At 43.0% G+C, this 26,879-nt stretch overlaps 1 protein-coding gene across 2 annotated transcripts; it reads right to left on the reverse strand.

Moving 5' to 3' along the window:
* Positions 1-18,198: 18,198 nt before the first annotated feature.
* On the reverse strand, positions 18,199-25,858 carry Polr2d (RNA polymerase II subunit D). 2 transcript variants are annotated; one of them, XM_042685173.1, is made up of 4 exons: positions 25,751-25,858; positions 24,008-24,188; positions 20,024-20,119; positions 18,215-18,681 (listed from the first exon to the last, which is right to left on the reverse strand). In XM_042685173.1, exons 1-4 carry the CDS (start codon positions 25,821-25,823, stop codon positions 18,603-18,605), a joined length of 429 nt encoding a protein of 142 aa, XP_042541107.1. In that variant the 5' UTR covers positions 25,824-25,858; the 3' UTR covers positions 18,215-18,602. The 2 variants fall into 2 exon arrangements, with proteins under 2 accessions (XP_042541109.1, XP_042541107.1); XM_042685175.1 differs by lacking the exon at positions 20,024-20,119 and having other exon boundaries at positions 18,199-18,681.
* Between the last annotated feature and the right edge of the window lie 1,021 nt (positions 25,859-26,879).

Raw genomic sequence — 26,879 nt, forward strand, 5'->3', positions numbered from 1 at the left:
GCCTCATGCATGCAAGACAAGCACTCTAACACTGAGCCACCTTTCCAGCCCATATTATTCTTTTTTCTTTCTTTCTTTCTTTTTTTTGGGTCCGGTCATGGGACTGAACTCTGGACCTGGGCTCTGTCCCTCAGCTCTTCAGCTCAAGTCTAGCACTCTACCACTTGAGCCATAATGCCACTGCTGGCTTTTTTTTCTGCTTATGGGGTGCTGAGGAATTGAACCCAGGGCCTCATGCATGCAAGGCAAACGCTCTACCACTGAGCCACCTTCCCAGCCCCCATATTATTCTTTTTAATGGCTATATGTATATCTACCACTCATCTATTGTAGGGCATCTGAGCTGTTTCCATAACCTTGCTATTGTGAATAGTGCAGCAATTAACATGACTGGGTAGATGCCCTGGAGTAGTATGACTGGGTCATAGGGAAGATCCATGTTTAGTTTCTTGAAGAACCTCCAGTTTGCTGTGCAAAGTGCTTATATTAGTGTACTTTCCCAATAACAGTGCAATAGGGTTTTTCCATCACATCCCTGGCAACATTTCTTGTTGCGCAAAGTTACAATATCAGCCAATCTAAACAGGGTGAAATGGTATCTCAGAGTTGTTTTGATTTTCATTTCCTTTATGGCGAAAGATAAAAAGCATTTACTCATATGTTTCTTTGCCATTCTTACCTCTCTCTATGAAAAGTCTCTCCTAAGCTTCTTTAGCTTTGGAAGAGGTTAGTTTCATGAGTTCCTTGTATATTTCAGAGAGTAGGCCTTTCTCAGATATATTGCTGGTTAAGATCTTCCAGACTCGTGGCTCACACCTGTAATCCTAGCTAATCGGGAGGCTGAGATCTGAAGATCACCATTCAAAGCCAGCCCGAGTAGGAAAGTCGTGAGACTCTTACCTCCAATAAATCACCAGAAAACTGGAAGTAGTACTATGGCTCAAGTGGTAGAGAGCTAGCCTTGAGCTGAAAAGCTGAGGGACAGCGCCCAGGCCCAGAGTTCAAGCCCCATGACAAAAAAAAAAAAAATCGCCCAAACTGTTGGCTGCCTTTCTAGTTTAGTAACTACAGCCTTTTTTATGCAGAAACTTTTTAGTTTGACATAATCCCATTTGTCAGGTCTCTCTCCTATCTGCTGTGCCCCTGTGAGTTCTAATGTTTCTCTTATTCCCTCTTACAGTAATTTCATGGTTTCAGGTCTGACATTGAGGTCTTTGATCCACTTTGAGTTGATATTAGTGCATGGTAGACATACAGGATCCATTTTGTTTTCTGCATATGGATGCCCAAATTTTCCAACACCAATTATTGAAGAGACTATTTTTTGGGGGGGGGGGTCCGGTCGTGGGGCCTGAACTCTGGGCCTGGGCACTGTCCCTCAGCTCTTCAGCTCAAGACTAGCGTTCTACCACTTGAGCCACAGCGCCACTTCTGGCTTTTTTCTTTTTGCTTATGTGGTGCTGAGGAATCAAACCCAGGGCCTCAAGCATGCAAGGCAAGCTCTCTACCACTGAGCCACCTTCCCAGCCCCTGTTTAACTTGTTTAACCTGGATTTTCTCTCTACAAAGAGGTTCTGCCTTTGTCCTATTTTTAATAACCAATAATTTTGTTCTGTCTCTGATTTCACAGTTTACAATACCACCAGCATTGCTTCTTTGCCTAGAATTGCTTTGGCTATTTGAAGTCTTTCATTGTTCCATATGAATTTTTGGATTGTTTTCTCTATCTCAGTAAAGAACTTCATTGGGATTTTGATGGGGATTGAATTAAATTTGTAGATCATTTTTGGCAGCATGGCCATTTTCACAATATTCTACCTATCCATAAACATAGAAGGTCTTTGCATTTCCTGATGTCTTTGATTTCTTTTTCTTTTTTTGTCAGTCATGGGGCCTGAACTCTGGGCCTGGGCGCTGTCCCTGAGGTCTTCAGCTCAAGGCAAACGCTCTGCCACTTGAGCCATAGCCCCACCCCAGACTTTTCTGCTTATGTGGTGCTGAGGAATTGAACCCAGGCCTCATGCATGCAAGGCAAGCACTCTACAACTGAGCCACCTTCCCAGCCCAATGTCTTTGATTTCTTTCTTTAAGTGTATAATTTTTGCTATAAAGTCTTTTGCTCCCTTGGTTAGGTTTATTCCCAATTTTTTTTGGCTATTGCAAATGGAATTTTTTTCCTGATTTCCCTCTCTACTTGTACCTTGTTGGCATACAGAAAGACTACTGATTTTTGTAGCTACTCTGCTAAAATCGTCAACCAACTCTAGGAGCTTGGGGAGTCTTTGGGGTCCTTTAGATATACAATCATATCATCTGCAAGTAGGAATAGTTTGACATCTTTCCTTTTGTGACTCTCTTTAATATTTTTTTTGTTTTTGTTTTTGTTTTTTTGGTCGGTCGTGGGGCTTGAACTCTGGTCCAGAGCACTGTTCCTCAGCTCTTCAGCTCAAGGCTAGCACTCTACTTGAGCTACAGTGCCACTTCGAGTTTCCTGGTGATTTATTGTAGATAAGAGTTTCATGGACTTTCCTGCCTGGGCTGTCTTTGAACCGTGATCCTCAGATCTCAGCCTCTTGAGTAGCTAGGATTACAGGCATGAGCCACCAGCGACGGTCCTTCAGTGTCTTTTCCTTGTCTTATGGTTCTGGCTAGGAATTCCAGAACTATATTGGAGAGAGTAGAAAGAGTGGACATCCTTGCATTGTTCCTCATTTTAGAGGAAATGGTTTTAGTTTGTTACCATTCAGTATTCAGTATGGGATTGGCTATTGGTCTGTCATGTATAACTTTTATTATATCATCATCATCATCATCATCATCATCATCATCATCATCATCATCTTTGGTACGGTCCTGGGACTTGAACTGAGGACCTGGACATTATCCCTGAGCTTTTGTGCTCAAGGCTAGGGTTTTACCACTTTGAGCCACAGTGCCATTTCTAGCTTTTTGGGTTTTCTTGATTGGTTGTAGGGCTTGAACTCTGGGCCTGGGCGCTGTCCCTCAGCTTTTCAGCTTAAGGCTAGCACTCTTACCACTTGTGCCACAGTGCCACTTCTGGCTTTTTCTGCTTATGTGGTGCTGAGGAATCAAACCCAGAGCCTCATACATGCAAGGCAAGTACTCTACCACTGGGCCACCTTCCCAGCCCGCTCCAGAGATTTTTTGTGTGTGTGTGTGTGTGTGAAAATACTGTACAGAGGGGTTACAATTACATGGGTAAGATAATGAGCACATTTCTTATCAAGCATTGTAGCCTGCTCCTTTGTTTCCCTTTCCCATCCCTTCATATCCTCCCCCCACCCCACACCAAAGTTGTAAAGTTCGTTTTTTGACATAATGATTTGTACATCTCATTGTTGCAATGGGTTCTCCTGTATCCCTGTTTTAACAATTTGTTTTTTCCCCTTCCCCTCCACATATACTAACGTCATATATAGTGAAAGCAGAAAGCAGGGGTTGTACCATGGGGGAGGGACATACAAGGCAACAAAGACATATTCTTATAAACATGTTAGAAACAATCACATGAAAGATCTCTCTCTTTTTTTTTTTTTGTCAGTCATGGGGCTTGAGCTCTAGGCCTGGGAGCTGTCCCTGAACAATTCAGCTCAAGGCTCATGCTCTACCACTTGAGCCATAGCACTACTTCTAGTTTTCTGTTTGTTTTTTTTTTTATTGTGATTAAGTGATTACATAATTTCCCAAATTTCACAGTATTGTGGGATAATGATGCTCATTTAACGTCACAAACATTCTAACTTTACTGGAGCAAATTGTCTATCACGGTCTATAACATATAACATTGTACACATATACACCATACATGTGATCAGCAGCATGGGATTACTTAGTAGTGGTTCGACCAGATGAGTGGAAGTTCATTGTTTCTTAAGTCCTGTTAATTTTGTCGTATCACCTAACATTTTGGATTTAACATCCAATTATTAGGGAGACCATGTACCGTTTGTCTCTTTGCTCTTGGCTTACCTCGCTCAATATGATTTCTTCTAGCTCCATCCATTTCTCTGCAAATGCCATTATTTTGTAATTTCTAATGGCTGCATAATATTCCATTGCCACAATTTTTGGATCCATTCATCTGTGGTGGAGCATCTGGGTTGTTTCCATATCCTAGCTATTGTGAATAGTGCTGCAATAAACATGGAGGTATACGTGTCCTTGTATATTGGTTCCTGTTGCTCAGGATAGATGGCCTAGAAGTGGTATGACTGGGTCATAAGGGAGGTCAATCTTTAGCTTTCTAAGGACCCTCCAGACTGCTTTCCAAAGTGGTTGTATAAGTGTACATTCCCACCAGCAGTGTAATAGGGTTCCTCTTTCTCCACATCCCCTCCAGCATTTGTCGTTGGCTGATTTGTGGATGTGGGATATTCTGACTGGGGTAAGGTGGTATCTCAGGGTTGTCTTTATTTGCATTTCCTTCACCACCAGGGATGATGAACATTTCCTCATGCGTTTCTTTGCCATTTTTATTTCTTCATTTGAGAAGTCCCTCTTTAGTTCCCTTGCCCATTTAGTAATTGGTTTGTTAGGTTTGGGAGGGATTAGTTTCTTGAGTTCCCTGTATATACAGGATGTTAACCCCTTGTCTGATATATTGCTGGTAAATATTTTTTCCCAATTAGTTGGTTGTCTTTCTAGCTTAGTTGCGATAGATTTAGCTGTGCAGAAGTTTTTTATTTTAAGGTAGTCCCATTTGTCGAGCCTCTCTCCAACTTGTTGTGACCCTGGGACTCTGTTCAGGAAGTTCCTTCCTGTGCCTATTAGTTCAAGTGTCTCTCCTACTCTGTCCTGCAGTAGTTTCAGAGATTCAGGTTTAATGTTAAGGTCTTTAATCCATTTTGAGTTGATGTTGGTGCATGGTGATAGGCTGGGGTCCACTTTTAATTTTCTGCATGTGGCTGCCCAGTTTTCCCAGCACCAGCAGTTGAAGAGGCTGTGTTTCTTCCATTGTATGTCTTTGGCTCCTTTGTCGAATATCAGCTGGCTGTAGGCCTGTGGATTTATATCTGGATCTTCTATTCTGTTCCATTGGTCTTCGGGTCTGTTTTTGTGCCAGTACCATGCTGTCTTTGTTATTACAGCTCTATAGTAGAGTTTGAAGTTCGGCATGGATATCCCTCCCATGTTGTCTTTATTCCTTAGAATTGTTTTGGCTATTCTAGGTCTTTTGTTGTTCCATATGAATTTTTGGACTGTTTTCTGTATTTCAGTGATGTACGCCATTGGGATTTTAATAGGAATTGCATTGAATTTGTATTTTAATTTTGGCAGTATTACCATTTTCACTATATTAAGTCGGCCTATTCAAGAGCATGGGAGGTCTTTCCATTTCCTAGTGTATTCTGTAATTTCTTTCTTTAACTTTTTTTAGTTTTCATTAAATAGTTCTTTTACATCTTTGGTTAGATTAATTCCTAAGTATTTTATTTTTGGGGAGGTTATTGTTAATGGGGTTCTTCCTTTATTTCCCTCTCTGTTTGTACATCGTCAGTGTACAGAAAGGCAACTGATTTTTGTGGGTTGATTTTGTATCCTGCTACTTTGCCAAAGTGATTTATGATTTCTAAGAGTTTGGGGATGGAGTTTTGGGGATTGTGAAGTTTTAGTATAATGTCATCTGCAAAAAGGGATAGTTTAGGGGCTGGGAAGGTGGCTTAGTGGTAGAGCGCTTGCCTTGCATGCATGAAGCCCTGAGTTTGATTCCTCAACACCACATAATCAAAAATCAAAAATCCAGAAGCAGCACTGTGGCTCAAGTGGTAGAGCGCTAGCCTTGAGCTGATGAGCTGAGGGACAGCGCCCAAGCTCAGAGTTCAGGACCCACGACTGGACCCTCCCCCCCCCCCCCAAAAAAAGGGATAGTTTAACTACTTCTTTCCCTATGCAGATCCCTTTAATGTCTTTTTCTTGCCTTATTGCCCTGGATAAGGGTTCCAGGACTATATTGAAGAGGAGTGGAGACAGTGGGCATCCTTGCCTTATTCCTGATTTTAGGAGAATTGGTTGTAGCTTTTCCCCATTAAGTAAAACATTGGCTATTGTTCTGTCATAAATGGCTTTTATTTTATTTTTTTTTTTTTTGGGTCTGGTCATGGGGCCTGAACTCTGAGCCTGGGCCCTGTCCCTCAGCTCTTTAGCTCAAGGCTAGCACTCTACCACTTGAGCCACAGCGCCACTTCTGGCTTTTTTCTTATGTGGTGCTGAGGAATCGAATCCAGGGCTTCGAGCTTGCAAGGCAAGTGCTCTACCACTGAGCCACCTTCCCAGCCCCTGGCTTTTATTGTTTTAAAAAATGTTTCTTCTATTCCTATTTTCTCCAGAGCTTTTAGCATGAATGAATGTTGAATTTTATCGAAGGCCTTTTCTGCATCTGTGGAGATAATCATGTGATTCTTGACCTTGGCTCTGTTGATGTGTTGGATTACATTTATTGACTTACGCATGTTAAACCATCCCTGCATCTCTGGGATGAAGCCTACCTGGTTGTAGTATATGATTTTTTTTATGTGTTTCTGGATTCTGTTAGCTAGTATCTTGTTAAGAATCTTTGCATCTTTATTCATCAAGGAAATTGGCCTGTAATTCTCTTTTTTGGTTGGGTCTTTGCCTGGTTTGGGGATGAGTGTGATATTGGCTTCGTAGAATGAGTTTGGGATAGCCTCCTCCTTCTCTGTTTCTCTGAAGAGCTTGAGGAATATGGGTATTAGTTCTTCTTTAAAGGTTTTATAGAATTCTGCTGTGAATCCATCTGGTCCTGGGCTTTTTTTTTTTGTTGGAAGATTTTGATTGCTTCCTGTATCTCATTGTAGGATATTGGCTTATTTAATTGATTTACTTTTACTTTGCTCAGTTTGGGCAACTTGTATTTCTCTAAAAATGCATCCATTTCTGCCAGGTTTTCTTCCTTTAGAGAGTATAACTTTTGAAAGTAGTCCGTTACCATTGTTTGGATATCTTGGGTATCTGTTGTGATTTTTCCTGTGGCAACCCTAATCCTGTTAATATGGATTTCCTCTCTTCTTTTTTTAATTAATCTTGCCTATGGTCCATCAATTTTATGTATTTTTTCAAAGAACCAGCTTTTTGTTTGGTTAATTTTGGCTATGGTTTTCTGATTTTCTAATTGATTAATCTCTGCTCTTAATTTGGTTATCTGGCTCTGTCTAGTAACTTTAGGTTTCTTTTTTTTTTTTTTTTTTGGGTCCAGTCATGGGGCCTGAACTCTGGGCCTGGGCGCTGTCCCTCAGCTCTTCAGCTCAAGGCTTGCGCTCTACCACTTGAGCCCAGCACCACTTCCGGCTTTTTTCTTTTTGCTTATGTGGTGCTGAGGAATTGAACCTAGGGTCTCAGGCATGCAAGGCAAGCGCTCTATCACTGAGCCACCTTCCCAGCCCTAGGTTCCATTTTTTCATGTTTTTCTAGCTGTTTTAATTGCAACATGAGATTATTTACTTGGTTAATCTCTATTTTCTTGATGTGGGCACTGAGGGCAATAAATTTGCCCCTCAGGAGTGCTTTTTCTGTGTCCCACAAGTTTCTTTTCAAGGTGTTTTCATTTTCATTGAATTGTAGGAAATTTTTTATTTCTTCTTTGATCTCTTCCATTACCCAGGCATTGCTAAGAAGTGTGCTGTTCAATTTCTATGTATTAGAGTAATTTCTGCAGTATGCTTTGTTATTGAGAACTATCTTGATTCCACTGTGGTCAGATAGGGTACAGGGGATTATGTCGATCCCTTTGTATTTGCTTAAGTTCCTTGCTTGAACTATGATATGGTCTATTTTGGAGAATGTTCCATGAGCTGCTGAGAAGAATGTGTACTGTGTTGTTTTAGGGTGAAATACTTGGTAGATGTCAGTTAATTACACTTGAAGTATGGCCTCACTTAATTCAGTACCTTCTTTGCCAATCCTCTGCTTGGTAGACCTGCCTTTTGGTGAGAATGAGGTGGTAAAGTCTTCTAGTATTATCGTATTGGGATCTATTTTATTCTGTAAGTTTGAGAGTATTAGCTTAACATATCTGGCTGCACCAATGTTTGGGGAATATAAGTTGATGATGGTAATATCCTCCTCTTGGATTGTTCCCTGTATTAATATGTAGTGTCCATCCTTTTCTTTTTGTATTGATTTTAATGAAAAGTTTATTTTGTCAGATATCAGGATACCTATGCCTGCTTTCTTACTGGGGCATTTGATTGGTAGATCCTTTTCCAACCCTTTACTCTGAGTTTGTTTGTATGTTTGGCTGAGAGTTGGGTATCCTGAAGGCAACAGATGGATGGGTCATGTTTTCTGATCCAATCTGCAGTTCTTTTTCTTTTGATTGGTGAATTAAGCCCATTAATATTAAGAGATAGTATAGAGAGATGCATTGTGGTCCCTGTCATTCCCTGTTTTCCTCAGTTTTTCTTCTTTCCTTTCCTCCTGTGCTTGCTCAGTTAGACTTCAATTAATGCCTATCTGGGTGTAGGTCCCAGTTCCTGGTTGCTTTCTTCAGGTTGTGTCCCCCCTCTTAGTATTCTTTGTAATACTGGCTTAATGTTTATGTATTCATTTAATTTTTCTTTGCTATTAATAATTTTCAGCTCTTGGGCTGGGAAGGTGGCTCAGTGGTAGAGTGCTTGCCTTGTATGCCTGAGGCCCTGGGTTCGATTCCTCAGCACCACATAATCAAAAAAAAAAAAAAAAGCCGGAAGTGGCGCTGAGGCTCAAGTGGTAGAGCGCTAGCCTTGAGCTGATGAGCTGAGGGACAGTGCCCAGGCCCAGAGTTTAGGCCCCACAACCAGACCCAAAAAAAAAATTAAAAAAAAAATTTCAGCTCTCCATCAAATGTGAATGCTAGCTTTGCCAGGTATATCAGTCTGGGTTGGCAGTTATTGACTCTCAGGGCTCTTATAGTACTTTCCCAGGCCTTTCTTCCATTCAGTGTTTGTGTGGAAAGATCTGCAGTGATTCTAATTTTTTTTTCCCATTGTAGTATAGCTCCTTCTTCATTTTTGCTGCATGCAAGATTGTTTCCTTATTATTCAGATCTATCATTTTTACTATAATGTGTCTAGAAGTGTTTCTCCTGGGATCTTGCTTGTTAGGTGTTCTATATGCTTCTCTTATGTAGGTAAGATGTTCTTTTTTGAGATGGGGAAAATTTTCACCAATTATCTTGTTGAATAGATGTTGCATTCTCTTGCTTTGATATTCCTCACCTTCGTCCACTCCAATTATACGAAGGTTAAATTTCTTGGCACTATCTGCTTGCTCTTGAATTTCCCTTTTGCATAATTTGAGTGATTTTTCCATATCTGTCATTTTTTGGTCCAGTTGGTGTATTCTGTCTTCTGTATCTTACACTCTACATTCCATTTCCTTCACTCTGTTAACCGTGGCTTCCATTGTGGTTTGCATGGAGGAAATGGACTCCTTTATGGATTCGATGTTGGTTTTCAAAGTACTGATCTCACCTTTTATTGAGGTATGTGCTGCCTCTATTTTGGCATTTATCCCACTTCTTAGTGAGGTATGTACTTCCTTTATTTTTGCATGTACCTCGTGTTTGAGATCCTGCATCTCTTTCGATAGTTCACCCTTGTGTTGTTTCCATTTCTGGTCTATTTCTCGCTTTATTTCTTGAGTCATTGCCTCCAGCATCTGTTGGATGTAGCTTTTGTCTTCCATTCCTGCTTTGCTCCCACTGGGGCTCTCCCCTGGGTGGCTGCTGGATATTGGGGATAGCTTGCTATCCTGGGTGTTGATAAACCTTGTAAGTTTTTTCTGTGATTTTCGCATTGTTCCAGAGATTTTTAACAGGAATGGATGTTGGATATTGTCCAAGGCTTTTTCTAAATCTCATTGAGATGATCATATGTTTCTTGTCTCTGGCTCTGTTATATGCTGTCTTACATTTATAGATATACTTATGTTAAACAGGCTTGCATGTCTGGGATAAAACCCACTTGATCATGTTTGATTTTCTTTTTTGATTAGAGTTGCTGAATTCTGTTTGCCAATTTAATTTTCTTGCTGGTCATGGGGTTTGTCTGGACGCTGTCAGAGCTTATTTTTTGCTCAAGGTGAGCAATCTACCACTTAAGTCTCAGGGCTACTTGTGGATTCTTTGAATAGTTTATTTGAGATGAGTCTCACAAAATTTCCTGCCTGGGCTGGCTCTCAACCACAATCCTCAGCTCTCAGCCTACTGAGTAGCTAGGATTACAGTTGTGAACCTTCAGCACGTGGTTTCTTGGCTAATATTTTATTGAGAGCTTTGCATCTTGTGTTTGTCAGAGAGGTTGGTTATAGTGTCTTTTTTTTTTTTGGTGGTGGAAGGGGAGGGTTTCGGTCATGGGGCTTGAACTCTGAGCCTTGGTGCTGTCCCTGAGCTCTTCAGCTCAAAGTCTGCACTCTACCACTTGAGGCAACAGTGCCACTTCTGGTTTTCTGGTAGTTAATTGGAGATAAGGGTCTCACGGACTTTCCTGCCTAAGCTGAGTTTGAACCACGATCCTCAGATTTCATCCTCCTGGAGTAGCTAGGATTACAGGCTTGAGCCACCAGTGCTCGGCTTAGCTGCCTTTTTTCATTGATTTCCTATCTGGTTTTGGGATGAGTGTGATGTTGGCCTTATAAAAGGAGTTTGGAACTGATCCTTCTGTTTCTATTTCACAGAAAAGTGTGAGGAGTACAGATGTTGGTTCAAGTTTCAAAGTCTCATAGAATTCAGCCGTGAATCCATCTGGACCTGGGCTTTTCCTTATTGGAAGGCTCCGATTACTTCTGTAATGTCATGTGTTAAGGGCTTAGATTGTTTTTATCTTCTTGGTTCAGGTAGTTTGACTCAAGGAATTCATCCATTTCTATTAGATTTTCCATCTTGCATATGTTTTGAAAGTAGTTCTTCATAATTTTTTGGATTTCTTGGATATTTGTTGTAATTTTCCTATGAGATCTCTTAATTTTGTTGATTGGAGTAGGCTACTGCTGTCAATTTTTTCCCACCAAAGGACCAGCTTATTTAGTAGTTTTTTTGTTGTTATTGTTGGCCATGGGGCTTTGAACTCTGAGCCCAGGGACTGTCCCTGAGCTTTTCAGCTCAAGGAGAGCTCTCTACTACTTGAGCCATAGCACCACTTCCAGTTTTCTGATGGTTATAGGTAAGAGGACTTTCCTGCTTGGGCTGGCTTTGAACCATAGATTACAGTAGATTACACATGTGAGCCAGTGCCACCCGGCTTTGTATAGTTTTTTGTTCTCTGTTTCATTAATTTATTTCTGTTTACTCTCTCCATCTATTTTTTTTTTTTCCTATCTGTATGGTAGTTTTAGGTTTGGTTTATTCTTGTTTATCTAGGAGCTTTAGTTGCATCATGAGGTCATTCACTTCAGCTCTTCATTTGCACATGTAGAGATATCAATTTTCCTCTCAACACTGCTTTTGCAGCATCCCAGAGGTTCCAGTATATATTCACTTTCATTGAATTGTAAGAACTTCCCAATTTCAGTGACCCATGTATTGTTCAGTCTCCTTGTGTTTGAGTATTTTCTGCAGTCTGTTTTGTTGTTGAGAACTAATTTAATTCAAATGAGATGCAAGGAGTTATCTTGGTCCTTTTTTATTTGCTTGGGGTTGTTGTGTATCCTATGATGTAATCCATCTTGGAGAATGTTCCTTGGGCTGGGGTGCTGAGAATGTGAATTGGGTGGTTGTTGGGTGAAATACTCAGTACATGTCTATTAAGTATACTTGGGTTATCGTTTCATTTGTCCTTTGGTAAGAGTTCACTATTATTGTGTTGGAGGTCTTTGTGCTTTTGGGGGGGAGGGGGAGTGTGTGTGTGCCAGTCCTGGACTCGGTGCTTGGGTGCTGCCCAAGTATTTTTGCTCAAGGCTAGTGTTCTACCGCTCCAGCTACAGCTCTACTTTCAAATTTTGGGCACTTAATTGGAGTTGTCTCACATACTTTTCTGCCCTTGCTGGCTTTGAACTGTGATCCTCAGATCTCAGCTTCCTGAGTAGCTAGGATTACAGGCATGAGTCACTGGTGCCCAGCATTTTTTTTGGTGGCTCGTAGGGCTTGAACTCTGTGCTTGGGTGCTGTCCCTGTGCTCTTCAGCTCAAGGCAAGTGCTCTACTACTTGAGCCACAGCAATAGTTTGTTTTCTGGTGGTTTATTGGTGATGAGTCACAGACTTGCCTGGGCTGGCTTTGAACCATGATCCTCAGATCTCAGGCTCCTGAGTAGCTAGGATTACAGGCTTGAGCCACCAGTGCCAACTCTTTCTTTCCCTTTTTGTCAGTTGTGGGGTCTTAACTCTGGACCTGGACACTGCCCTCAGCTCTTCAGCTCAAGGCTAGCGCTCTTACCACTTGAGCCACAGCGCTACGTCCAGCTTTTTCTATTTATGTGGTGCTGAGGAATCGAACCTAGGGCCTCATGCATGCAAGGCAAGCACTCTATCACTCAGCCACTTCCCAGCTAGCAATTGTTTTATATGGAACCAAGTCAAACACTGTGCCTACTATACTAGTAGGCTGCTACTGAACTCTCTCCTGGCTTTGCCTTCATCATGAAGCTTCAGCTACTTAAGTTTTTCTTTTTTGTACTTCTAACCTTACTCCATTTTTTTTCTCTGAAGTTCAACTCACTGTTTTACTGAGGATCCCTATATGTAACTCAGGCTGGCCTTTAACTCACAATCATTGTTCCTAAACTGGAATCTTTTTTCCTTTGTCAGTCATGGGGCTTGAACTCAGGGCTTGGGTTCTTTTGCTCAACTAGTGCTCAACAACCTTGAACCATACTGCCATATTTGATTTCCTGGAAGTTAATTGGGGATAAGTCATGGGCTTTTTTGTCTGGGTTGGCCTCGAACCACAATCCTCAGTTCTCAGCCTCCTCAGTAGCTAGCATTACAGGCACGAGCCACCAGTGACTGGCTTGAAATTGAACATTTTTCTTCCTGAATCTTCCCATGGCTGGATCACGGAAGCTCATCTTTTCAAAAAGAATAACCTCCAGCACTATTCAATGCAGCGCCTGGTCCAGTCCAATTTAACTAGTTGTTTTTATTGTTTGCCAGTCCTGGGCTTGAACTCAGGATGTGGGCACTGTCCCTGAACTTCTTTTGCTCAAGGCTAGCACACTACCATTTGAGCCACAGTCCATTGCTGCACTTTCACCCCTTACCCCTCGAGTTCTCTACCCTATTAGCAACCTGCCATCTACTAACTGTAGATACAATTAATATGATTTGACTTGTATGTGTCAATCTTGGATAGATCTCTGTAATTGATTTTTTAAAAAACAGAACTCATACCTATACCCCCACCATGATGTGATAGAGCCAGTTCCTCCACCAGACTCTATCATGCTGCTTCAACTTCTAGCTTTCAAAACTACTGGCAAGGTAAACAGCCTTTCTTTATTAAATAAGTAGCCTGTAATGTTTTGCTAAGCTGCAGGAATGACCTGACAATAGAATTTTCAGACTTGATATATGTAGCTGTGAAGTGAGGGTTGACAACAGAGTCTGTTGTTTCAGATGCTTTTCTTTTTTTTTGGGGGGGGGGAGGGTGCGATGTGGGGCCTGAACTCTGGGCCTGGACACTGTCCCTCAGCATTCCAGCTCAAAGCTAGCACTCTACCACTTGAGCCACAGCGCCACTTCCGGCTTTTTTCTGTTTGCTTATGTGGTGCTGAGGAATCGAACCCAGGGCCTCATGCATGCAAGGCAAGCACTCTACCACTGAGCCACCTTCCCAGCCCCTGCTTTTCTTTTTTTCCTTCAACATATTTAGTACAGTGAGCTAAGTTTCACAGATGTCTGAGGATTCTGCCAGGGTGTCCTGCTATTCTGAACAGCAAGATCCCATCCAGGGACTACAGCAAATAATTGCTGTCCACCAGAATCGGAGACCAGGATTTACATCTATACATTAGTGGGAGGTGCATTAACAACTCCCAAGTATAACTTTTTGATTTTTTTTTTTTGTAAATGGTGGGGCTTGAACTCTGGAACTGAGTGCTGTCCCCCAGCTCTTCAGCCCAAGGCTAGCGCTACACCACTTGAGCTACAGCACCACTTCCGGTTTTCTGGTGGTTAATTGGAGATTAGAGTCTCACAGATTTTTCCTGAGTGGGCTGGCTTTGAACTGCAATCTTCAGATCTTAGCCTCCTCAGCTAGGATTACAGCCATGAATCACTGGTACCACCTGGCATAACCTATTGACTGTACTGGGGTTTGAATTTAGGGCTTTGAACTTGCTAGGCAGGCACTCTACAGCTTGGCCCACAACCCCAGTTTTTTGGGCTTTTTGCTTTGGCCATTTTTTGAGATAAGCTCTGGTCCTCCTCCATACATACATACACACACACACACTTCCCACATAGATGTGATGATGGCATAGACCACCATACCTGGATTCTTTTTTCTTTTTTGTTGGTCATGGGCTTCAACTCTGGGCCTGGGTGCTGTCCCTGAGCTCTTCAGCTCAAGGTTAGCGCTTTACCACTTTAGCCATAGCACCACTTCCAAGATCTTATTGCTGTTGAGAAGTCTCACTTTTTGCTTAGGCTGGTCTCAAACCACAATCCTGCTGTCCATTTTCCAAGTAGCTGGGAAGGCATAAGCCACTGTGCCCAGACATACTTTGATAATTCCCATTTACAAATTTACAATTACAGGGCTGGGAAGGTGGCTCAGTGGTAGAGCACTTGCCTTGCATGCATGAGGCCCTGGGTTTGATTCCTCAGCACCATATAAGCAGAAATAAAAGGCCGGAAGTGGCGCTGTGGCTCAAGTGGTAGAGCACTTGCCTTGAGCTGAAGAGTTGAGGGACAGTGCCCAGGCCCAGAGTTAAGGCCCCATGACCGGGCCAAAAAAAAAAAAAATTTACAATTACATATGCCAGGTGCTTTGAACATTTTAAGATAATAGCCCAAAGACTCATGACAGATACTAAAGAAGACATAGCTTAAGTGGTAGAACACCTAACAAGCTTAAAGCAGAGTTAAAAACCCTACTGTAAACAAAAACAAAAACATGGCAGATAGATGGGCATGCTAGTAAAAATGAAAGCACCTGCAGCACAGCGGTACTCGGTAGATACTACACTGAAAATGACTGCAGCAGAGTTGTACTCAGCAGACACCATGTTGAAAATGAATGATAAAACTTGCAGTATAGAGACAGAAGGGAAAAACTGGGAGAGCAAAGATACTGTCCATAAAGGAATATACTTATCAGAAGCTTAGTTTTGAAAATAAAGTATCTTGAAATGAGAAAAAAGATACTCATTACCTGACTTATGAAACAGTAACCCCTTTGTAATTATCTTCATAGTAACACTTAAAACAGGCTTTTTTTTTTTTTTTTTTAAAGCACATTTTCCTCCCAAAAATCTAGCATATACTATACACAGTAACTACTTGGCATTGAAACAGTTCCCTGGGAGTAAACAACTTGATTTCTTTCCAGTCTAATACCAGTATCAGTTATCTTGCTATAAAAATTTTACACTGTGGGGAGGAGAGGGCTGGGAAGGTGGCTCAGTGGTAGAGCGCTTGCCTTGCATGCATGAAGCCCTGGGTTTGATTCCTCAGCACCAAATAAGCAAAAAGAAAAAAGCTGGAAGTGGCACGGTGGCTCAAGTGGTAGAGTGCTAGCCTTGAGCTGAAGAGCTGAGGGACAGCACCCAGGCCCAGAGTTCAGGCCCCACAACCGACAAAAAAACAAATTAATTTTACACTCATGTGGATGTATGCCACTGACATATCACCTATCTATACCTGCTCATCTTCCTGATGGTAATAATACCTTACCTTTACTGGGGACTACTATATTTTGGATATTCACAATATTTCTTACAATTTTGAACACTGTTAGGCCCAAAAAATTAAAGTCAAAGCTGGGTCCTGGTGGCTCATGCCTGTAATCCTAACTATTCAGGAGGCTGAGATCTGAGAATCACTGTTTGAAACCAGCTGGGGTAGGAAGGTCTGTGAGACTCTTATCTCCAATTAACCACCAAAAAGCCAAAAGCAGAGCTTTGACTCAAGCATTAGAACACTACCCTTGAGCAAAAAAGATCAGGGACAGTTCAAGCCTTAGGACTGGCATACACACACAAAAAATAAAGTTTTCCAAGAATAAAAATGTTATTGCCTCCAGAGTGAGCAGTTATTATTGGTAACATACATTATGTACTAACTGAATTATACTCATAACCTAACTTATGAAACTGCAACCTGTTTGTACAACGACTTAATAACAAAGATGGATTTAAAATTTTTTTGTTTCAGCCGAGTACTGGTAGCTCACACCTGTAATCCTAGCTACTCAGGAAGCTGAGATCTGAAGATCGTGGTTCAAAGCCAGCCCGGGCAGTAAAGCCCATGATTTTTTTTGTCAGTCATGGGGCTTGAACTTTGGGCCTGGGCACTGTCCCTGTGCTCTTCAGCTCAAGGCAAGCACTCTACCACTTAAGCCACAGTGCCACTTCCAGTTTTCTAATGGTTTATTGGAGATAAGAGTCTCTCGGACTTTCCTGCCTAGGCTGGCTTTGAACCTCAATCCTCAAATCTCAGCCTCTTGAGTAGCTAGGATTACAGGCGTGAGCCACCGGTGCCCAGCTCATGAGTCTCTTATCTCCAATTAACCACTAGAAAACCAGAAGTGGCACTGTGGCCCAAGTGGTAGAGCGCTAGCTTTGAACTGAAGAGCTGAGGGACAGTGCCCAGGCCAGAGTTCAAGCCCCACGACCGACCCCCACCCCCCACCCAAATTGTTTCTTCCCAATTCAGAGCAAGTTTTTAGTAACTGCTATTTAAGGAATTAGAACAATTTGCCAGGTGCTAGTGGCTCATGCTCATAATCCTAGCTACTCAGGCAGCTGAGATCTGATAAGTCTGTGAAGCTCTTACCTCCAGTTAACCACCAGAAAACCAGAAGGAGAGCTGTGGCTCAAAGTGGTACAATACTAGCCTTGAGCAAAAGACATCAGGGATAGTGACTAGGCCCAAAGTTCAAATCCTATGAACAAACAAAAACAACCTAACAGGAACTGGAAGATTTACTGTGTAAGTGGGGGCTTGGGGTCCTGGTTCTGAACTCATGGTCTGGCCATTGTCCTTGAGCTTTTGTGCTCAAGGATAGAGCTCTACCACTTGAGCTACAGCTCCACCTCCAGTTTTGGTGATTAAGTAGAGAGAAGAGTCTGAGGAATTTCATGCCTGAGCCTTGAATCATGATTCTCACATCTTAGCCTTCTGAGTAGCACCTGACTATCAGGACTCTAAAAGCAAAAGGTTATTTTCTCAGTATTTGCTGAGTAGGCAGAAGGATTCTATCTCAGTTTTAGAGGGAACAAATGATTAAATAAATTTAAAGAAAGAGCCCAAGTTGTGAGGAAGACATATATTTCCCTTCAGAAAAAAATCAAAGCCAGAATGTTTAGGTATTTGTATCTCCCCCCACTTAGAAACCTTCCCTCCATATCACTGTATCATAGAACCCCTGTAGAAGGACAGAGGTAGAAACTAGATAACACATGGGAGGAAATTTCAAAGTGTTTACACCTTATTTAGCCTGGCCTATGAAGGAAAATCTTGAGGGCCAATCCAAATTTACATTCTCCAATACAGCCAAAGATGTATTTGTGCTTCAAGGCTAAGGGCCCAGGGCCATATACCACAGGACATAATCCCACTATACTTCCTAGGACAGGCTTCCTATCTATCTCTTGGGTTAGTCACATGGATAGAAAATCACACTTGTCCTTTCAAATGATGAAATTCAAATTCATCAGGTGTATTCCTTCCTTTTCCTTCTACATAAGTGTTCTTACCCTATAACACTTTCTATGTTCTTTAAGCTGTGTTCAAAATCTATAAAATTGGGACTGGGATGTAGCTCAGTGGCAAAGCGCTTGCCTAGCAAGTGCACCGTTCTGGGTTTGATCCCCAGTACCAAAAAACAAAAACAAAAAAACTCTTGGGGCTGGGGATGTGACCTAGTGGTAGAGTGCTTGCCTGGCATGCATGAGGACCTGTGCTCGATTACTCAGTACCAAATACACACAAAAAGCCAGAAGTGGCGCTGTGGCTCAGGTGCTCAGCGGGCTAACTTTGAACAAAAGCAGCTCAGGGACAGTGCCCAGGTCCTAAGTTCAAGCCCCAAAACTGGCAAAAAATAAAATAAAATACAAAACAAAACAAAAAAAAAAAACCCCAAACCAAAACCCCTATAAAATTGAAATTAACATGAATTGTTAAAATACAAATAACATGGTACACCAAACACAATATGAGGTAGTCAACAATGTGGCCTCCACTCTGCCCTGCTGCAACCTCCCAGCTAGTGGCCTGCTTAGGTGGCCCTGCAGACACCTGCAAAGCCACAACACAATTCTATGGTTCTCATGGTCTCACAGCCACACGTGAAACAGCAAGCTAGGCTGTCCTCTCCTAAAGAAGCCCAGCTATCTTCTGCAATATAATTTCTGGGCAGATCTAGCCCCTGGACAGGTGGAATTTTTCTGGGAACGTTTTCCCCCCAAGGAGCAAAGTGACATCTGGAGATTAATATTGAAAACTGCGCTTGGTCTGGATATCATCAAGAATCTGCTGCAGCTCCTCATCTTCAAATCGTCCCTCTAGGCTGCAAGAACAAAAAACAAGTGATTTAGTAACTGGCAATTTTCACACATTTTTTTTTTTGGTCGGTCATGGGGCTTGAACTCTGGGCTTGGGCACTGTCCCTCAGCTCTTCAGCTCAAGGCGAGCGCTCTACCACTTGAGCTACAGCACCACTTCCGGTTTTCTGGTGGTTTATTGGAGATAGGAGTCTCACGGTCTCTCCTGCCCGGGCTGGCTTTGAACCGCGATCCTCAGATCTCAGCCTCCTGAGTAGCTAGGATTACAGGCGTGAGCCACCAGCGCCCGGCTTTTCACACATTTTTATTTGAGACATGCATCTCTTTGACCATTTACATTTCATATGTACTTCTTTTCTACTCTTCCTTTACTAAAAACGTGCAAAATGTTCAAATATAAAAGATACAAAGATTTCACAACCCCACTCAGTTTAGATAACCCTTTCTTGCCTTTTCCTTCCTGCTGGTATTACACTCTCATTTTTTTTCTCCCCTCACATCTGGCACTCTACCACTGAGCCATACCTCTAGTCCCTAGATCTCTTTAATAACTAAAACAGGAACAATTGATAGTCCAGTCCAATATTTCCTTTGCCTAGAACCCATCCTAAATTTGGTTATTTATTATTTCCATACATATTTTGTATTTATATATCTATATAGAGAGATATGGTTACTTACGGATTACTTAGGGATACAATATATTATGGATACTGTATATATATATATATATATATATATACACACACACACGTGTATTATATATAGTATAAACTATATATATATATACATATATAGTATCCATAACTAATACACACGCTATGTTTTTATGAGAAATAATATAAGTCATGGAGGCTCACATCTATAATCACTACTCTTGGAAGGCAGAGACCAGATTGCTGTTTGAGGCTAGCCCTGACAAAGTTTTCAAGACTCCATCTCAAATAATAAAAAAAAAGTGGGTGTGGTGGCCAAAGTAGTTGTGGTGACCTACCTAAAAGCGTAGATGTGAGATACTATTAAAAATAAATCAGCTGGAGCTGGGCGCCGGTGGCTCACACATGTAATAATCCTAGCTACTCAGGAGGTTAAGATCTGAGGATCACGGTTCAAAGCCAGCCTGGGTTCAATTCCTCTTCCTCAGTACCATATAAACAGAAAAAGCTGGAAGTGGCACTGTGGCTCTAGTGGTAGAGTGCTGGCTTTGAGCAAAAGCAGCTCAAAACAGTGTCCAGGCCCAGGACTGGCCTCAAAAAATTTTTTAAAAATAACAAAGGAATTTTTATTCTATGTTAGCACATTATGTATCTAATACTACATACAAGTCTGATCACAACTGGTACTCACCTGGGGATCAGAGCTTTGGACTCCTCAGCAGTCTCTGGGCAAAGGTTGGCCAAACAGGCCAACTCAAACTTATGTAGCTTTTTCTGGAGAAGCAAGCTGATTATAAGAAGGGAAGAAAAAAATCAAAGTATGTTCATCAGGAAAAAAGACCAAATATCTACCAATGAAGAAGAAAACAAAAGCATTTTTTCAATCTTTAATTTGGGCATTTTGAGTTGTAGCATCCCACTTTCAAAATCTCTTCCTGTGTCCATCTTCCAAAGAAAAATTCTGATTGTAGGTGGATGAGGAAGAATCCAACAGAGACAAGGAAACTAAAGAGAGCATACTATGGTGGAAAAGTATATGCCATCCAGCTTATGAAAATCTTCTACAATCTCAAAGACTATACAACCTTTCCTAGAGGAACTAACTTTGTTGTTCTCTGCTGTTACGCTTCCTCAGCCTTGCTCACTTTATATCATACACATGGGGCTGGCTGTCCCAAACTACTAAGTACTCTGACATGGGATTCTGTTTTCCACATTGTACAACAGAGCTCATTATGTTTTGGTTCTGAGGTTCAGGGCTGGATCTATTAAGAATTTCTAGCAGCTGTGGTGGTGCATGCTTGTAATCAAAGAGGAGGATGAATTAGGAGGATCACAAGTTTGAGATCAGCCTGGGCAACCCCTTGCTGGGCACCAGTGGCTCACGCCTTGTAATCTTAGCTACTCAGGAGGCTGAGAGCTAAGGATTTTGGAAGAAAGCCAGCCCAAGGATTAAAATCTATGAGACTCTTATCTCCAATTAACCACCAGAAAACTGCAAGTGGCTTTGTGGCTCAAAATGGTAGAGTGCTAGCTTTGAACACAAAAGCTCAGGGTTGGCACCTAGGCTTTGAGTTCAAAGCCCCATGACCAAGAAAAGAAAAAAAAGAAAAGAAAAGCTCAGGGACAGAATCCAGGCCTTGAGTTCAGGTCCTAGGACACAATTTTTGTTTTCATATGTACATTGGTGGCTCTCTGCCATAACTCTAGCTATACAATAGGATGCCAAGACTCCAGTCTGGCAAAAAAATTTGTAATACACTTGAGGTACAGTAGGAGCCATGAGCAAAAAAGCGAAGTGAGTGCTTCCCTGAGTTCCAACTCCAGTACTGGTACAATCAAAATTTCTATTTTCTTAAGAGTGATGGGGGGCTGGGAAGGTGGCTCAGTGGTAGAGCACTTGCCTTGCATGCTTGAGGCCCTGGGTTCGATTCCTCAGCCCCACATAGCAAAAAGAAAAAAAGCCGGAAGTGGCTCTGTGGCTCAAGTGGTAGAGTGCTAGCCTTGAGCTGAAGAGCTGAGGGACAGCGCCCAGGCCCAGAGTTCAGGCCCCAGGACCGGACCAAAAAAAAAAAAAAAAAGAGTGATGGTACACATCTGTAACTCCAGCATTTGGGAGGCAGAGGCAGTGGTAACAAAAGTTTAACACTGGTCTGGAACACACAGTGAGAGCCAGCTTAAAAAAAGTGTCAAAAGGGAATTTTGTCCTTATTTAAGCTGGGGGTAGTGGTACTGAGGACTGGACATGATAAGCAATTACTCTGCCATAGAAACATTTCTTTAACTGCCAATTAAAAAAAAGTGTTGAAAATGAACTATACAACTTATAGGTGGGATGGGAGGGACAAACTGGGAGAGAGTGAGGGAAAGGATGACATTATAAAAAAAGAAATGTACTCAGGCTGGAAATGTGGCTTAGTGGCAGAGTGCTCGCCAGCATGCATGAAGCCCTGGGTTGAATTCTACACTACCATATAAACAGGAAAGGCCAGAAGTGACACTGTGGCTCAAGTGGTAGAATACTAGTCTTGAGCAAAAGCTCAGGAACCGTGCTCAGGCCCTGAGTTCAGGCCCTAGGACTGGCAAAAAGAAAAAAAAAAAAAAACGTACTTTTTTTTCTTTTTTCTGTCAGTCATGGGACTTTTGAGCCACATCTCTACTTTGGCTTTTCTGGTGGTTAACTGGAGATGAGAGTCTCAAAGGGCTTCCCTGTCTCAGCTGGCTTTGTACTTCAATCCTCAGATCTCAGCCTCCTGAGCAGCCAGGATTACAGGTGTGAGCGACCAGCCCCTGTCAAGAAAGGTACTCCTTACCTGACTTACTCTGTCCATTGCCTTTATAATAACTAAAAAAAAAGTGTTTGCCAGATGGCGGTGACTCACTCCTGTAATCCAAGCTACTTAACAAGCTGATCAGTCTGTTTTTTTTTTTTGGGTCTGGTCGTGGGGCCTGAACTCTGGGCCTGGGCGCTGTCCCTCAGCTCTTCAGCTCAAGGCTAGCACTCTACCACTTGAGCCACAGTACCACTTCTGGCTTTTTTTTTTCTGCTTAAGCCCCTAGGATCACAGTCTAAAGCCAGCCTAGCCAGAAAAGTTCATGACACTCATCTCCAATTAATCACCAAAAATCAGTAACATTAGCCTTGAGCATGAAAGCTCAGGGATATCACCCATGTTCTAGGCTCAAGCACCAGCCAGGACTGGAACAAAAAAAAAAAAGGGGGGGGGGGGGGAGGTTGACACTGACAAGGAAGTATTGTGCTTATAACTTGACTTATAACATTGTAACCCTTTGTACAACTATACAATAGTGTCTGTACTGAAGCTTGAACTCAAGGAAGATAGAATTATAGGTATGAGCTGGCTGTCCATGGACGTTTATTTATTTTGTTTCTTTTTTCTTTTTTTTCTTTGGGTCCAGTGGAGGGGACTGAACTCTGGGCCTGGGACCTGCCCCTCAGCTGGGCCTGGGACCTGCCCCTCAGCTCTTCAGCTCAGGGCTAGCACTCTACCACTTGAGCCATAGTGCTACTTCCGGCTTTTGTCTTTTTGCTTATGTGGTGCTGGGGAATCGAACCCAGGACCTCAGGCATGCAAGGCAAGCGCTCTACCACTGAGCCACCTTCCCAGCCCCGGCCGTTTATTTATTTTGATGCCAGTCCTGGAGCTTAAACACAGAGACTGGGCACTGTCCCTGAGCATTTCTGCTCAAGGGTACACTACTTGAACCACAGTTCTGCTTCTGGCTTTTTGGATGTTAATTGGAGATAAGAGTCTCCTGAACTTTCTTGCTTGGGCTGGCTTTGAACTGTAATCCTCTGATCTTAGCCTCCTGAGCAGCTAGGATTATAGGTCTGAGTCACTGGTGCCCAGCTTCATTTTTTTTTTTTTTTGGTTGATCATGGGGCTTGAACTCTAGGCCTGGGTGCTGTCCCTCAGCTCTTCAGCTCAAGGCTAGAGCTGTACCACTTGAGCCACAGCACCACTTCCAGCCTTTTCTGCTTATGTGGTGCTGAGGAATGGAACCCAGGGCTTCATGCATGCTAGGCAAGCACTCTACCACTGAGCCACCTTCCCAACCCTCCAGCTTCAATTTTTTTTTTTTTGGTTGGTCATGGGGACTGAACTCTGGGCCTGGGTACTGTCCCTCAGCTCTTCAGCTCAGGGCCAGTGCTCTACCACTTTGAGCCACAGTGCTACTTCTGGTTTTCTGGTGATTAATTGGAGATAAGAGTCTCACGGACTTTCCTGACCAGGCTGGCTTTGAACGGCAATCCTCAGATCTCAGCCTCCTGAGTAGCTAAGATTATAGGCATGAGCCACCAGGGCCTGGCTCCCTCCAATTTTTTTTTTTTGGGGTCCGGTTATGGGGCCTGAACTCTGGGCCTGGGCGCTGTCCCTCAGCTCTTCAGCTCAAGGCTAGCGCTCTACCACTTAAGCCATAGCGCCACTTCCGGCTTTGTTTCTCTTTGCTTATGTGGTGCTGAGGAATCGAACCCAGGGCCTCATGCATGCAAGGCAAGGGCTCTACTACTGAGCCACCTTCCCAGCCCCCTCCCTCCAATTTTTAACAAAAACATTTTACTTGGATGATGCTTGGGAAAGGAATCAGAGAACTACCACCTACTTCAGATACCCAAAATCTGGTTTAGTAAAAACTTTCTTTTTGTACCTACCTACGGACACTAGCAATGGTCTCTCTGTTTTTGAAACGACTGAAACGAGCTGTGTAGTTTAAAGTTTTCATGAAGACCTCTGAGAGTTCCTGTTCATCCTCTGCACTCTCATTTTGTTGCTTTCGATGCTCCAGAAGCATATGAACTTCTGAATTTAGAAGTGTCTCAGCTGTTTCAAACTCTGTGAGAAACACAATTATCAGAAAATAGTCTTCCTTCAAAATCAGCTTCTAAATGTTCAATTTACATTGAATATTTCTCTGCTTCTGTAGAAACCCAGGTGTATTTTACTGCACATCTCTGCTTTTACCCACATTTGTTCACCACACACAGGAGTAATCAAATTCATGATATAGTAAAATTTAACACCAAAGATTCTGACCTAGATACATCTTAATTAAAAGTTATCTATGTATCAACATGGGTTTATTATGTTTAGCTCTACAATATACTTTTTAACAGGTCCTGGGGCTTGAACTCAGGGTCAGGGTGCTGTTTCTGAGTCTCTTTTGCTCAAGGCTAGCACTCTACCACTTGGGCCACAGCACCACTTCCTGTTTTTTTTTTTAGTAGTTTATTGGAGATGAGTCTCAAGTCACAGACTTTCCTGCCTGAACTGGCTTTAAAATGTGATCTTCAGAACTCAAAGTCCTGAGTAGCTAGGATTACAGGTGTGAGCCATCAGCACCTGGCTCTTAATTTCTTTAATATAGTTGTTTTTAACTGTGCACAGATGAGCAGTATTATTTTGGGGCAAATATGTTCAAATATGTTCTAAAGGCATTTAGAAGCTTTCAGTCAACACATCAATTTTTCTCATCTCTCAACAAATAGCATACATGTGCAAACATCAGTCACATTTACTTCCTATACAGCAAAAGTTTACCTAATTTTTTCAGTATTCACTGTTGCTCTATATGTCTCTGCATATTCTAATATTTAAAAATACGTAATAGTGGGCTGGGATGTGGCTCAGTGGCAAAGCACTTGTCTGGCAAGTGCAATGTTCTGGGTTTGATCCCCAGTACCAAAAAAGAAAAGGCAAAAAAAAAAAAAAAAAAAAGTTAAATACATAGTAGCTAGGCTCATGCCTAGCAACTCGGTAAGATCAGAGAATAGAGGTTCAAAGCCTGTCACAAAAACTCAGTAATAGGGCTGGGAAGGTGGCTCAGTGGTAGAGCGCTTGCCTTGCATGCGTGAGGCCCTGGGTTCAATTCCTCAGCACCACATAAGCAGAAAAAGCCGAAAATGGCACTGTGGCTCAAGTGGTAGAGCGCTAGCCTTGAGCTGAGGGGCACTCGGGCCCAGAGTTCAAGCCCTACGACCAACAAATAAACAAACAACTTAGTAATAGTGCCCAGGCCCTGAATTAAAGTCTTAGGATCAGCGCGCGCGCACACAGTAGTAATATATAATAAGCCTTTTCTTGGGGGCTCCCTCCCTCGGCATCATCACCCTGCTTTACACCACCAGGAGGTTCTGCAGGAGGCAGAGCTGGGTTAGCTCACCCTAGACGCTTCCCGAAGCCACGACTTGCTGGCTATTTGAACTAGCTTGTCTGCCCAGGACTTCGCGGCTACTTAACAAATACGCCGCTCAGGAGGGCCCGGCCAGGCCGCCCAGGACCGCGGCGCGGAATACAGCTTCCGCCCGACCGCCTGCGCCCCGTGGGCCTGGTTCGCCCGGCCCCACGCCGCGGCCCGTAACGCAGGGCGCCCCGCCGTGGCCAGGCCCTGGCCGCACCTTTAGGGAAGATGAGCTGGGAGGCATCTTCTTCCACGTCGCCCGCTCGAGGATCGTTGCCGCCAGCCGCCATCGCTCCACTCCGCGTCGCCCGAGTAGCCGGCGCAAACAGAAGCCGAGGCTACCGCGCCGGAAGAGGTGGAGCCCGAAGGACGGGCGGGGCCGGAAGCTCCGGGGAGGCAGTGGGTGACCGCCCGGGCGCAGGGGGAAATCCCTGTCATCTCTCCTCCCCGGAACGCCCTCGCCAAGCCGTGGGACGGGCTTACTTAATGGGAAAAAAAGTATTAGGTGAGAAAAAGCTGAGTTACTGACAGAAGGATTGTTGTGGCTCAGTGGTAGAGCGCTTGCCTTGCATGCGTGAGGCCCTGGGTTCGATTCCCCAGCACCACATAAGGAAAAAAGCCGGAAGTGGTGCTGTGGCTCAAGCGCTAGAGCGCTAGCCTTGAGCTGAAGAGCTGAGGAACAGCGCCCAGGCTCAGAGTTCAGGCCCCCAGGCTCAGAGTTCAGGCCCCACAACCAACAAAAAACAAGAGCCACTGCCAGGCGCCGGTGGCTTACACTTGAAATCCTAGCTACTCAGGAGGCAGAGATCTGAGGATCACAGTTCAAAGCCAGCCCTGGCCGGAAAGTCTGAGAGACTCTTATCTCAGATAACCACTAGAAAACCGGAAGTAGCACTGTGACTCAAGCGGTAGAGCACTTGCCTTGAGCTCAAGAGCTGAGAGACAGTGCCCAAACCCAGAGTTCAGGCCCCACGACTAACAGAAAAACGAACAAACCAAACAAAAAACAAGAGCCAACCCACTAGCCCAAAGCAGGAACTTTTAAACAATACACTTTGAAGGGGTGTCTCAAAAGAAATATATTCATGACCTATGAAACTGTAACCCCTATCTACATAACAATTAAAAAATACATTAAAATAGTTAAAAGGAGTAGAGTGCTTATCTCCCAAATGTAAGGTCTTAAGTTTAATCTGCAAATTTCTAAAATTCATCATTTTCTTTGAAAAATTACAGGTAAATGTTATCAAAGAAATTAACAGACAGAAGCTGGGCACCAGAGGCTCATATCTGTAATTCTAGCTACTCAGGGGCTGAGATCTGAGGATTGCTGTTCAAAGCCAGCC

Source organism: Dipodomys spectabilis, unplaced genomic scaffold (genome assembly GCF_019054845.1).
Source record: "Dipodomys spectabilis isolate Male_0828 unplaced genomic scaffold, ASM1905484v1 ptg000094l, whole genome shotgun sequence".
Taxonomy (NCBI): domain Eukaryota; kingdom Metazoa; phylum Chordata; class Mammalia; order Rodentia; family Heteromyidae; genus Dipodomys; species Dipodomys spectabilis.